The 13,888-nt window shown below is 34.5% G+C and overlaps 1 protein-coding gene across 1 annotated transcript; it reads left to right on the forward strand.

Annotated features, from left to right (window-relative positions):
- The first annotated feature begins 3,666 nt into the window (after positions 1 to 3,666).
- Positions 3,667 to 4,776, forward strand: LOC133823670 (NDR1/HIN1-like protein 1). The gene has a single exon (XM_062256521.1). The coding sequence runs from the start codon at positions 3,895 to 3,897 to the stop codon at positions 4,519 to 4,521; it is 627 nt and encodes a 208-aa protein (XP_062112505.1). The 5' UTR covers positions 3,667 to 3,894; the 3' UTR covers positions 4,522 to 4,776.
- Positions 4,777 to 13,888: the final 9,112 nt, after the last annotated feature.

Below are 13,888 nucleotides of genomic sequence, written 5' to 3' on the forward strand. Positions count from 1 at the left end.
ATATCATAATTAATTTAAAGTTTGATATAAAAATTATTATAAATACAAAAATTAATAATATGAAAAATTTAGAAACAAAAAAAATCTAGTTGTAAAAGTTTTTAATAAATACATATTTACATAATTTAGTTTATTTTTAAAATTTTATTATTCATTAATTATATTTTAAATTTTTTTATTTGAATTTTTGCGATATTTTATAACTGTCGGCATTGGTCTTGAATTAAATGCCGACGTTGGGGTCAATAACGACAATTTTTAACTGTTGGTATTGGTCTCGATTTAACTGTTGGCGTTGGGGTCAATAGTGATAGTAAAAAACAACGGTGACAATTATTAACTGTTGACGTTGGTTTCTATGCCTACAGTTTTTAACTGTCGGCGTAGAGTCCCACTAAGAAATTACGACAGTCAACAGAATTAACTGTCGTGATTGGGTGTCAAGAAAGCCCAATTTTGTAGTAGTGCCACATGCTTCTTACTATGTACACCATTCTAGTAGTTGGGAAGGACGGAGAGGGATCTAGTGAAGAAGAAGAAAAAGAAGAAGAGGAAGAGGACAATGATGTGATGAAGGGAGAAAAACTTGATTTTAGGATTTATTTTATATTGGAAAAGAGAAGAAAATGTACAAAAAATATTTATTTTTTATTAATTAGATTTTAAGTTTTTCGATATTTGAAAATTTTAGTATTTTTATTTCTAAATCTTTTAAAATATATATTTTTAATTTTTAAGGTTTAGATTTTTTTTTAATTTCAAAATTAATTTTTTAATAAAAGAAGCACGATTTGGCAATGATCAAAGTTTGAGTGGAAAAATTGCATATTATTCTACAAATAGCATTGCTACATCAGTGGCCAAAATGCTACATGATCATTCCATGAGCCACCTAGGATGAAATCTAACAAAAGTCTCACATTTTTATTAGAGTAATTGGTGGCAAAACCCTTTTATCTTTATCTTTTGTTACACTTAACCCCATATTCTTTAATCTTGTTGGGAAAACCTCTCAAAACACCATTCTGTTGGCAAATTGACAGTCCCGTTAGTTTCACTATGTTATTTGCCAGCATGGGCTCACGTGACCCTTTAAAACCAATGTCTCATCATAATTCTTAAATATTTTAAAATAAAAAATTATTTTTATTTAAAATTAATTAATTACAATTTAAAAATTTATTTAAAATACATTAAAAACTAAAACGAGGGTTAAGTATAACAAAAAGTAAAAATAAATGAGTTTTGCCACCAATTACTTTTTCAATAACATGTATAATTGAGATAATTGAATCATTTGAGAGTAAGATCTCAAACAGTCATAATTCAGAGGCAAAAATACTCTTTATTTTTTTTCTTTTTTTAAATGATTTTAATGTTCAAAGAGACAATTATTTAAAATTGGATAGCACTGTAATTTACCCTATATACATAACACAATTATGACTCCAAATGCGAATGGCTAAAAGTCCCTTCTCTCCCTCTTCTCAAACCTTAAAACAAAATTTACAATTGTCCTTCAAAAGTGGGGGAAAATGATTCTGTCTTATTTTCTAATTTATTTTTTTTCCGTCGACCGAATTCTTTGGTAAGTTGTTATATGAAAATCATTTCTTTTTTTCTTTCCTTTTACTCCAAGTGTATAAAATGATCATAATTCCAGCTGAAATAGAAAAGTGTTAAATGATTGACTCATTAATTGAATTGGTCCGCAATCTAGTGTATATCGTTGTTTGGAATCCACTTTAATTAAGCCTTAATAAAAAAAGCACTTAAAAGATTGAATAAAAAGTTTTCATTTTTCTTTTCTTGAAAATTTTACATGCTTTAAAAAAATTTTAAACTCATTTTCTTGGATTTAGCATTTTTCATTAATTTTCATCAATTTGGATTTATTTTTTCCACCTAGAAAAGAAAATGGAAAATGAAAATCTATAGACAATAGATGCTTAATTTTATGCATAATTGTTTATATATTATCTGTAGTGTATTATGTATATAAATAGTAACATCAAGAAATTAGGTCTATGAATAATTGATATACAATATGGATTCTTTCATGGCCTAGTGCAATATTTTAGGCTTTAGGTTGGAAGTATATTCTTGAACCCTGCCAAAAAAGTCGGTGGTAGATGGTCGAAGCTTCTCTGTCATAATAAGTGGGCCCAATTATTCCCTCGAAAACGTGTCACGATGACTAATCTAATCCAACGGTGATTATGAACTTGCGTTTTTCAATTGTTTGTTTTGCTTTTTCCTCTTTTACCTTTTTGTATATATGAGTGTAATATTAAACTGTTTTCATTGGGATGACGTTTTTTTTTTTTAAAGAAAATAAGGTCATCAATCTCTCCCCAAATCGAAAATGAAGTCATGCCCATAAACCCAATAATATATTAAAATCAAATCACATTTTGTCACTGCAAGTGATTTTAACAAAAAAGGGAAAAGCAACCCTTTTATTGACTGATTAAAGGGAGCACAATTGAGGGATCAAGAATTCACATGGATCACTTTATAGTTTAATCAAGCCACTAATATCTTTAAGTGGAGTTTTTCTTTAATTTTAATGAGATGATTATGAATAGTATTGCTAACAACAATGCAAATAGTGATGAATGACAGCCTAGCTAACATTCTTACGTGTCATTGACAACCTCATGTTGTCGTGACCAAAATAATCTATACGAGCAATATAGCGTATTACTTGGATTCAACTTTATAGAAATCCACACAACTGTAAAATATGTATGAGTATATATTTCGAGATTTTTAGGTGCGGATGAAGAAAAAATATGAACCAATCGTTATAACTTTTGGAGCTTAAAAAAGGTCAAAGAGTGGATAAATTAATTCACCAAAGGCAATACTCTAGTAGTTTAGTCAATTTTGGTGATATATACATGTAAAGCCTACATAGAAAACAATTATTCTTCTTTTAACCCAATTTTCACGTCTAGCCGTTTGGGGATGGCGCGCGGGCAAGTCTGAGAGCACACACAGTAGACGACCTCAAATCCATATATGTTAATTAATATATCTACTTCTATAAATTTCATGACAAAGTTAGAGACGAGTCTTTCCAATAGAGACGTCTTCGAAAATCCATATATAATCTATTGAGTAATATTTAAATGAATATTTTACCCATTTTATAATTATATAGTTTTAGTAGCTACTTAATGGTAGTAGTTGGTGTAGTCCTGAAAATACTAACTAATTGTTAAAATGTTAATTAAGAGATACGTACGATATGCATTAATACGTATATACATTTAATAATATCAATTTTTGACATTAAAATCGTACGCCTATTATACTAGTAATTGCAATACTATCCATTGGTTACACATAAAGTTTTAATTTTAAAATAGTTTTATAAAGTTAAAGCAATGGCCTAATCATGTAATTAAATGGAATACATTAACTCACCCAATTGTCACTTCTCATCAAAGCACCACCGAAGTAACATCTTTTGCCTAACGAGTAGACTCAATTTACTAAGCCTCAATAAATATCACCCAAGTTGATTAGTCAACTTATTTATCTTATATACTTAGTGAGCTCGTACGAGCATATTACTACTTAATATATACATATGTACATAAATGACCTTTCCACCATTCAAATATGATGCATTATCTCTCTCTCTCTTGTATATATATAAATAAACCCGAAAAGAGAGGCACCCCCAACGCTTTCGTCTCACGCCACTGTCAATTCTCAAAAGCACAGAGAGAGGAGAGAGAGAGAGAATCCTCTAGCTAGTCATTCTTCTCTCTTTTTTCCTTGGTATTCAGATTCACAAAACTACTACTAGTATATACTACTCCAATTATCTGCAGATCTCTCAGAATCTCTAAACTCTGTTTTTGTAAACCACAACTAACAACCATGTCGAAGGACTGCGGAAACCACGGGAAGAAACGGCAAAAGCTCTACAAACGAATCTGCGCCGGTATCCTCATCTTCAATTTCATCGTTTTGGTCATGATTCTGATCATTTGGGCTATTCTTCAACCCTCCAAGCCCAGATTCATTCTCCAAGACGTCACCGTTTACGCCTTCAACACCTCCGTCCCCAATTTCTTAACCTCCAATTTTCAGGTAACCATCTCCTCCCGAAACCCAAATGACAAGATCGGTGTCTATTACGACAGACTCGACGTTTTCGCGGTCTATCATGACCAGCAAATCACTTACCGTACCAGAATTCCGCCCACCTACCAAGGCCACAAAGACGTTAATGTTTGGTCACCGTTTGTTTACGGTAACCTTGTTCCAGTTGCGCCGTTCAATTCCATGGCGTTGACTCAAGACCAAGCTACCGGCGCCGTTATGATCATGTTCAAGATTGACGGAAGGGTGCGTTGGAAAGTGGGAACGTTTATCTCTGGCCGTTATCATTTCTACGTCAAGTGTTCGGCATATATCAATTTAGGGAATAAAAATTCCGGAATTATGGTTGGTGAGAACGCCGTTAAGTACCAGCTGGTTCAGAGATGCAGCGTCAACGTATGAGAGATGACGCCGTTACTCATGTCTATTAAGCACCGTTAGTGTTTTTTTTTAATTTTCTTTTTATGTGTTTAGTTTCATCTGTTTGAATTGGACCATATGATACACGTATAAGTCCTTGAATTGTACATTTTGCTATAGAATAAAATATCTGAGTATGAGAGATGATAAAAAAACAAGAATAGCAAAATTGCAATATTATGTGAACGGGAAATTGTAGAATAAATTATATATATAAAAAATTTGCAATTATTATTATTTTGGATATATTACAACAATTTTAGTGGAGGTTGTGGTGTCGTTTTCTTTCATTATCTAAATGACACAATTTTCTATTTCGATTGAAAAGTTTCCTTTTCATTTCTTAATGCTTTGCTTCTGTTCACCCATTTTTTTTCTTCCCTTTTATCTTTATCTTTGTTGTAATTTTGCTCTTTTGTATAAAGTCTAATTAACTTATGTATATTACAATATGCGAAACTGTGGTACCTAGAAAAGGGCTCGTTAACACATCAAACATTTTGCTACCAAAAATAAATAAATATTAAAAAGATCACATACCATTAATGAAACATAACTAAATTCAACTCTTTCGTCTATAAAATAGTAAGTCCCTTAATTTAGAGGCCAACCATAATAATAATAATAATAATAATAATAATAATAATAAAGACAAAGTTACAATAATCAGATGGGACGAAATGCGTTTCTAAGGGCGGTTCTTTCTTGGAAAGTAGTGGGTGAGGCCTTTCAAGCTTGAAGTAAGAAAAAGTTGATATTTTTAGGACACTTTACTGTGTTTGTAGTCGTACATAAATGCCTCCGCGCATTATGTATTTTAGATAGAAGATTTTGGAGTTTTTTTAATGCATGTAAATATTGTAATGGGAATTGAGGATAGTTAGGGAATAAGTGATAATTTGTTTGTTGGTTTTTTTTAATATCCTCCACTTTCACATGCTTAGTGGTGGTGGTCTTTTCAGCCCTCTTCTCCTAACCTGCTCTACCTACTAATAATAGTTATATTAGAAGGAGACTTTTCATCAACGGGTCATTATTTTTCCTTTTAAACTTGAATCAAAATTATAATTTTTTAGCCCACTCATCACATGCCAGTATAAAGTGGTGACAAAGTAATAGATAAATGAGCAATAATACAGTGGTAGGACTTATATATTATATATATGGGTGTTTAGAGATATTGCCAATTTTGTTAAGAAGTCATAAAAATAAGCTAATACAATCAACTAAATCAATTAGATAATAATATTATGTATATATATATATATATTCAAAACTGAAAAAACAGACCATTATTTTAATTTAAGTGTTAAAGATATCCACTCACTCTCTCTAATTTCCGTAAGAATGAATGGCTTGTTTTCCAACCTATTTTTCATTTGATTGCCCATTTTCTTGATAAGTTCGATTTGTTTGTCCATTGGATTGCTTCGGCCCCCCCACCCCCCCCCCCCAAAAAAAAAAGAGAGAGAAAGAAAGATATAAGATCCATTTTTGGAGGGTGAGATTCTGATACTGTCACATGGTCTGTCACCTGTAGTTAGGCAACATTTAAGAAGTTAGTGAAATGTATTTTCCTCTATTTTGACAAGTCAAACTTGGTTTGCTTTAATTCAAGAAGTATTGGGGGACTCTCAACTCTCAAGTTACTTTGGGCTTTGGTAGAGAAGCCGTTCATTAGATATGATGAACAAGACATTGGCACGAGACTGATTCATTTGGGCCTTTCTTACGAGCCCTGAAACAATCATATGAGAAATGGAAAGCATAAAAAATCACAGTTTTTATAAACTTTTTTAATATTATTTCACATCTGAAGAGTTTACGTTCATTTTAAAAATATATTTTATATCTTAATTACGTTGTTCAAACTTCAAAGAACATTATATATCACCCTCCAACGTCTTGTACGCTTAATTTCTATTACGAAATGATTTCAAAAGACTATAATTGGTAACTCTCTGCATTAGCTAGTTTGGCTACTATGATAATAATACTAAGCTCATCAGTAACCATTTGCAGTGATTTCGGGTGTTGAAATAAGTATATAGCTCATCCTTTAATTAGTAACCCAATGCATTATAATCGGTTACTAAAAGTCATTAAAGTAGTAACCCATTGTTTTACTCCAAGTTACTTGTACCCCACTAGTCTAAGTACGCAATCGAAAGAAATGTGAAATTACTTGGAACACCACTGTCTAATTATTACAATTTTTTTTTACTTTTTGTGACAACAAAATTTTTGACAAAAAACCATCAACATATTTATGTTATCACTAAAGAATCTGTGTCTAAAAATATTAGTCACAAGAGTTACAATTTGTTGTGACAAATGTGTTTGTAGTCACAACAAATTTTATTACTATATAGAGGACTTGGTTACCTAGACTTCAACTTTTGGCTTTAGGCTTCTCAAAAACTCTTTTTCAAGAAGCTATAAATATTAATTTCTTCTCAAAGTGTTTTTGGAGTAAGAAGGCAAATTACATTGTAATCCAATAAAGTTTTAAAATTACTTTTAAGATTTAAAAGCGCCAAAGTGGCTTTCAAAAACCCAGACAACCAATGCCATAATAGGTTGTGACTAAATATTATTGTTTAGTCACAAGTAATTATTTGCTGTGACTAAAAGTGACATTTAGTCAAAAAAAATTATATTGAGACTAAAAAGTTGTCACGAAATGATAACTTTTATTTCTTCATTTTTTTTGGTAGTGCAAGTATACCAAGAAAATATGGAGTTACCAAGTGAGTTATTAGAAGTACTCATATTAACCTCGCGAGTCTACCAAAAAATAAGGAGTAACCTAAGTGTATCAAGTATTATGGATAATAACTTAGTTGGAGCAATATCCAAGAGAAATAGTTTGAAACATGCCGTAACCAACTTATATATATATATAAATTTGCAACTTTTTCCAAACTTTATGGTAAAATTTTTAAAAAGTTAAGAATTTATGGGAAAAATACAGTAATTAACTAAATAAGAAAACTGAATTTCAAATCAAAACACGTCAAACAAGCAGGGGTACATTCGAAAATATTGTTCCGATCACTCCCAAATACACAACTTGGCAAAAGTTCCTTCGAAAAATGCAATCGATCACCTCCGACTAGTTGCCCCACCCTTCCACAATGTTCATCCACAACTCCTTCTTTTGTTGCAACTGCAATCTTCAGATCTCACTTTTTTTTTTCCTAGATCTAATCCTTTTTTTTTTCCAGATTTGAAAAGTAACCACTAACATGTTTGAATTTTCAAGGTTTTTAGGTAAACGACTACTCATATTATTGCAAATATAGTTTATTCTTCTTGTGTTGCAGATCAAGTCTAGTTTGTGTTATGATTGGTTAAATACAAATGATAAGTGTTGTTATATAAGCCAGGTATAAAAAAATAGTGAATTTCACATAGTGAAGATGTGAAATTTGAGTTTCAATTGTAGGTATTTAAAAACTGTATTTTTGGGTCCAAAGTGATACGTGGGGGAATCTAAGGATCCCCAAAAATTTTGGGTTACAATTGGAGCAATTTTAGGCCCCTTGAAGGGGTCGTTGGACAGAGGAAGTGGCGATGCGTCGCCTTTTTGGAGGTGTTGCATCGCCTGGATCAAAGGGACTTAAAAGTCCCAACAGGCGATGCATCACTTGCTAGTAGGCGACACATTTCCTGGCAGGCGACGCGTCGCCTGACGTGTCCGTCGGACACATGTTTTAAGCTCCAAAACACGAGTTCCTTAGCTATAATATTACTTGTTAGGCCTAATGTTGGTGCCTACACTGTAAAAGGGTTCTCATTGAGTTTTGGAAGACTTGATCACTCTCTCAAATCTCTCTCTAACCTCTCTCTCTAGCTTTCAAGAATCTCTAGTTTTCTCCAAGAAACTCATAAAGAAAATGCTTGACTTTGTGATTTTAGGGCTTGTTCAATTCCATTTCTCATTAACTCTTAGAAAAGGTCTCAAGCATCAATGGTAGCTAGGAAGTAGAGCATTGGCACAGAGATAAGAATCGTGTATAAGCCTTTGGTTTTATGTTTTTGCATTGAAGAATAAAAATCTCAAAGTGGTGGTTCTCCAAGGGTTTTGAAGGTTCATCAAGGTTTAAGAAGATTGTTCTACAACTAGATTTTGCATCATCTTTCTCAATCTCTATTTGGTCTCTGTCAACCATTATTTTGTGTAGATTCTAGATATTGTGGTGGTGTAATCTCACTCTCCCCCAGCATTCTAATTCTCTAAAATCTAAGATACAACATCAGGGAAGAATCTAACTCCAACATTGTAATTGTGTTATACTATTGTGATTTGCTTATTTAATTGTGTTCATTATTGTTAGTTTTGATGATTAAATGATTCTAAATTCATGTTATAATCATTTAATCTTTAATTATCAAGATTTACATTCATACTTTGAATATGGTTATTTAATTATCAAGATTTGCATTCATACTTTGAATAAGGTTCTTGATTAGCATCTAGGGTTTGTAATATTGAATTATTCCCAGTATTCATTGATGATTTAGAAAGTATAAAGCCTTAAATCCCCAACAGTCAAAATCTCTAGTTCTAATTAATTTCTTTTTGTGTTTTGCATAACCAACAATGAGGGAAATTTGTTCATCTTCTACAATATTCAAATCCTTACTTCAAGATTTGGTTTGTGTTGAACACATAACCATGAAATATTAATGAAAATTCTATTTGGATGTGCACTACATGAATGTGAATATGGATTCAAATTCTTCATTAACAAATGATGAGGCACCTCAATCGGATTACATACTCAAGGAGAATGGTATCATCAATTTCCTTATCTCTAAATGTGTAGATTTTAAGAATTTGAATGAAATGTGTTGCTACAATATTTTTATGAGTTTGAGTTTATTATTTATAATAAGAGTACAATGGTGAATGTTAATGAATAGTTCAAGGGATATTGCTATACTTGTTTTGTTTGTAAAGTTATTGATCATCATGTGAGATATGATAATTTTAAAATGGATGAGAGGAAATATTTGGGTCTTGAAGCAGTTCAGAGGACCAATGAGGTTATTGAGAAGATTAGAGCTCGGATGCTTGCTTCTCATAGTAGAAAGAAAAGCTACGCTGATCCCAAGCATAAAGACATAGAGTTCTAGGCTGGGGACTATGTTTTCCTCCACGTCTCACCGTTGAGAGGGGTGGAGCGGTATGGGAAGAAGGGCAAGCTGAGCCCTAGGTTCATGGAACCTTTTGAGATCCTAGAGAGGATTGGTCAGCTAGCCTATAGATTGGCTTTACCCCCATCGCTGTCAGGGATTCATAACGATGACCATATTTCGATGCTTCGAAAATATGTGTCAGATGTAACTCATGTTTAGAGTTATGAGAATCTAGAGCTACAAACAGATTTGTCATATGAGGAGCGACCAATTCATCTCTTGGATAGGAAGGAAAAAATATTGAGGAATAAAACCATACCTTTGGTTAAGGTATTATGGAGGAACACCAAGGTCGAGGATGCAACTTGTGAACTAGAGTTAGACATACGGGAACAGTTTCTTGAGTTGTTCAGGTAAATTTTGAGGGCAAAATTTCTATAAGGAGGGGATAGTTGTAACATCCTAAAATTCCTAATAAGGCTTAGTGCCTTGATTAGGGGGTCAAGATGGCATTATTGGAATATTATGTGGATTAATTGAATATTTATGTGATTATGTGAATTGCAGGGGTTATATCATTATATGACTAATTAAGCATGTTTAAGTGTATTAAATGTGTGAAACATGCCCACTTTTATTTAAAGTGGCATATTTGTAATTTTGACTCGCTGACGGTATAAAGGATATTATATGATTGAGACCACATTATTATGTGGATATATTTGAGATATTCAGCAAAAGTCGATCCTTTTGAGCAAGATAGTGGATTAGTCACAATTAGGGGATTTATACCCGACTCGGGTGGGCTAAGGGGTATTCCGGTAATTCAGTGAGTTACCAGGACTCATTGGAGTATGAGTTGTATTTTGGAAAAAACAGTGATATTCTGAGTTTGGCGGAATTAATTGGGATTATAAGTATAATTTGAGACGAGAGTGTAAATGACGATTTTGCCCTTGTGTTGCCTTAGGGGCATTTTGGTCATTTGGGCCCTTGACTTAAGTAAACCCATATGAGTTTATCAACTCAAAATTCACTCTCCCTCTCTCTATCTCGTTCTCTCTCTCTATGTTCTCTTGGTGTTTGGTAGAGAAATTTGATTCCAAGCTTGGGAGCTTACTTGCTAAGGGAATTAAGGAGATTTGAGGCAAGTTTGGAAGTTGTTAAAGCTTAGGAAACAGTTGGGAACGATCCTTAACAGAGGTAAAATTGAGTTTTGAGTTATGAGTTTTTAGAGTTTTGAGTTTCTAAACATCTTTTTGAAATTTTGGTTTCAAGGGAGTTTTGATTGAGTTTTAAGATTGGTTTTGATGTTTCTGAGTTGCTGGGACCATTATTATGGTTGAAACTGGTTAAAATCGTGTTTTGGGATGATTTTGGATATGTTTGCGATTCTTAAATTCGTTGGTTTTCTAAGTTCGCAGGTCATGTTGCTGCGCTGTTCTTGGGGCGCTGCGACCCTCATGAACTCAAAGAGGCAAGGAGATGACTCAAACCGCCTTGGCACCGCAGCGCGTGCCCTATGGTTTTGGGCTCAGGGTTCTCTGACTTGTTGTGTCGCGACCCTTAGTGTTGGCGTCGCGACTCTAATTGGGGAAAAATTAGAAATTAGGATTTTGGGTCATGGGAACCCAAACCTAAGGGCTTGGAAATGGTTCTACTACCTGGGTTAGTAGAGTTCAGGGTCCCGGAGGCTAGGACTTGGTCCGAAAGCCTTTATTAGTTAATTTCTTGATCGTTATTCCTTGTTATGATTGTGACTAGGGCAAACCGTTAGGCTCAGGAGAAAAGGACCGTACTCGGGGTCGTCACAGGCTATTCACTTAGGACCTGAGGTAAGAAACTGTGGTTAGGGCTTGAGCCCCAATAATCGAACATGGTTATAATCGCGCTTAGATTATTTTGTTAAACATGTTGATTATGCTATGCATACCTGTGTTAAATGATGACTGCCCATTTGATATATCTGCTTAAAAGGCTCGAATTATAAGTCGAGGGCGGCAATAGCGTGCTGAACACAAGTCGATGTCATTATTTGTCATATCTAATTCAAAGGCTCGGATTATATGTCAAGAGTTTATAATTTATATTCGACTAAAAAGCTCAGCTTATATGTCGAGCATCCATCTATTGTATCTGATTAAAAGCTCGGCTTATTAGTCGAGGGTATATCTGGTTAAAAGGCTCAGCTAATAAGTCAAGGGTTTACAAGGCTCGACTTATAAGTCAAGGGTTTACAAGGCTCGGTTTATAAGTTGAGAGTTTAGAGGCTCGGCTTATGAGATGAGGGCGGCAATACCGTGCTGAATGTCGATTGATGTGGTTAAGACAACCCAGAAGTGTGATATATGCTTGAACGACCCTATGGTTGACTGGAAAATAAAGTGCAACATGTGCCAGGCCAGCTCTAAGGCTGGTTAAATGGGAATAGGGCAATGGGGCCCCGGTGTGACTTTATAGTCGCTTATGTGGGCTAAAAAGCTCAGCTTATAAATTGTGGATGGAATTAGCGTGCAGAACACATGCTGAAATGGCAGGGCCAACCTTGAAGCTCGACTTATAAGCCGTGGACGGCATTAGCTTGCGAAACGCAGGTCGTAATGGTGGGGCCAATATATAAGCGTGATATACCCTTGCACGACTCTATAGCAGCTCGGAACATGGAGTGTGGAGCACGCTTGGCCAACTTTATAGCCGTTTCTAAAAGGAATAGTGTGATAGGCACCTGTGTGGCTCCATGGATGCTTAAATAGATTAATTGCATGCACTAGTATGATTATTACTACTAGGAATGTTAGTTATGGTTTTGTAATCTTTTGATTAACTGCTTGTGGGCAAGGTTATGTTTTCTTGCTGAGCATTGGCTCACGGGTGCTACGTGGTGCAGGTTAAGGCAAGGAAAAGCTGGACCAGCCATGATTTGGAGAGCTTTAAGGGTGGAGTGTACATATGCGGCCTACTCGACCGCCATGATTTTAAGTACATAGTGTAACAGTCCTGGATTAGGAGGACGTTACAACTTGGTATTAGAGCAGTTTAGGTTTAAGGGTTCTAGAAGATTGGGTGGGCATGTACACTCGCCGCCGATGACAAGCTTGCCTCAGGGTTCGGTAACTATTAATGTGGATATGTGTTTACCTGCCTATTTGATATATGAATGTCTTATTTGCATGCTTGGATAGGAAGCATGAGTTATACTGATAGGGCCTGACCCTTGACTGCTACATGTGAAAGTTATTAAACTACTTTTTAGCATTGTCATTGCATGTGAATGCCTATTAGCTCGCTCTTGGACTGTGGGGTGATGTTGGGCACTGTTACTGTTGCTCAATGAGTCGAGTCATTGATTGAGATAGACTTGGGAGTATCCTTCTGGGGCAATCGATGAACCAGCCAGTGCTGCAATTTAGGTCAGAGATAATGATCAAGGTTAGAACCCTTCGCCTACCTCTGAGAACTGGCAACAGGTGCTTGCTGACATGCAAGCTAGATTATTGAGGCAGAAAGAAGAGATCCGCCTCCCAAGACAGCAGTAGGTTCATGTAAGAAATGCTGCACCAATTATGGCACCTGTTGTGACACTAGTCTTACAACAACAACCAGGAGCTGAGAACAGGTGGGAGCCTCTTTATGAGCGCTTCAGGAAGAAGCACCCTCCTACCTTTGAGGGAGGGCCATATCCACTGTGAGCTGAGCAGTGGGTGTTAGGAAAAAATAGATTGCCTCAATGGAAATGGTAAGAAAATACAACTCTATGCAATATATCACAAATAAATAATGATTGATTAAAATGAGTGTTACAACTCTATAACTGAAAATACAAATAAAAGGAGAAAGAGATGTAAGATGAAAGAAATAGAAATTACAACTCTGTTACAAAAGATACAAATAAACTAGAAGTGTTTGAACAAAGGAAATAAAAGGATTACAACTCTTAAACAAAAGTACAAGTAAATAGAACAAGAAGAAAAGCAATAGAAGAAAATAAGAACAAGAACAAAAACAATAAACTCTCACTCACACAACCAAAGTGAAGAGTGTTAGGGATCACCAACTTGAACAAGGTTTGAAACCTTTGTCCAAAAGCTTATTTCCCCATAACTCAAGCACTAAGGGATCTCTCACAGATATTGGAAATGCTTTCTGGAATTATCAAGCCTCAAGGTGTTTCTAGCCAAGTGCTCTAATGGATAGAAAAGTTGTG

The sequence above is a fragment of the Humulus lupulus genome, chromosome 3 (assembly GCF_963169125.1).
Source record: "Humulus lupulus chromosome 3, drHumLupu1.1, whole genome shotgun sequence".
Lineage (NCBI taxonomy): Eukaryota > Viridiplantae > Streptophyta > Magnoliopsida > Rosales > Cannabaceae > Humulus > Humulus lupulus.

What these genes read in the sequence shown, in the direction of transcription:
- LOC133823670 (XM_062256521.1), top strand. Translation starts at nt 3,895, where the DNA reads ATGTCGAAGGACTGCGGAAACCACGGGAAGAAACGGCAAAAGCTCTAC.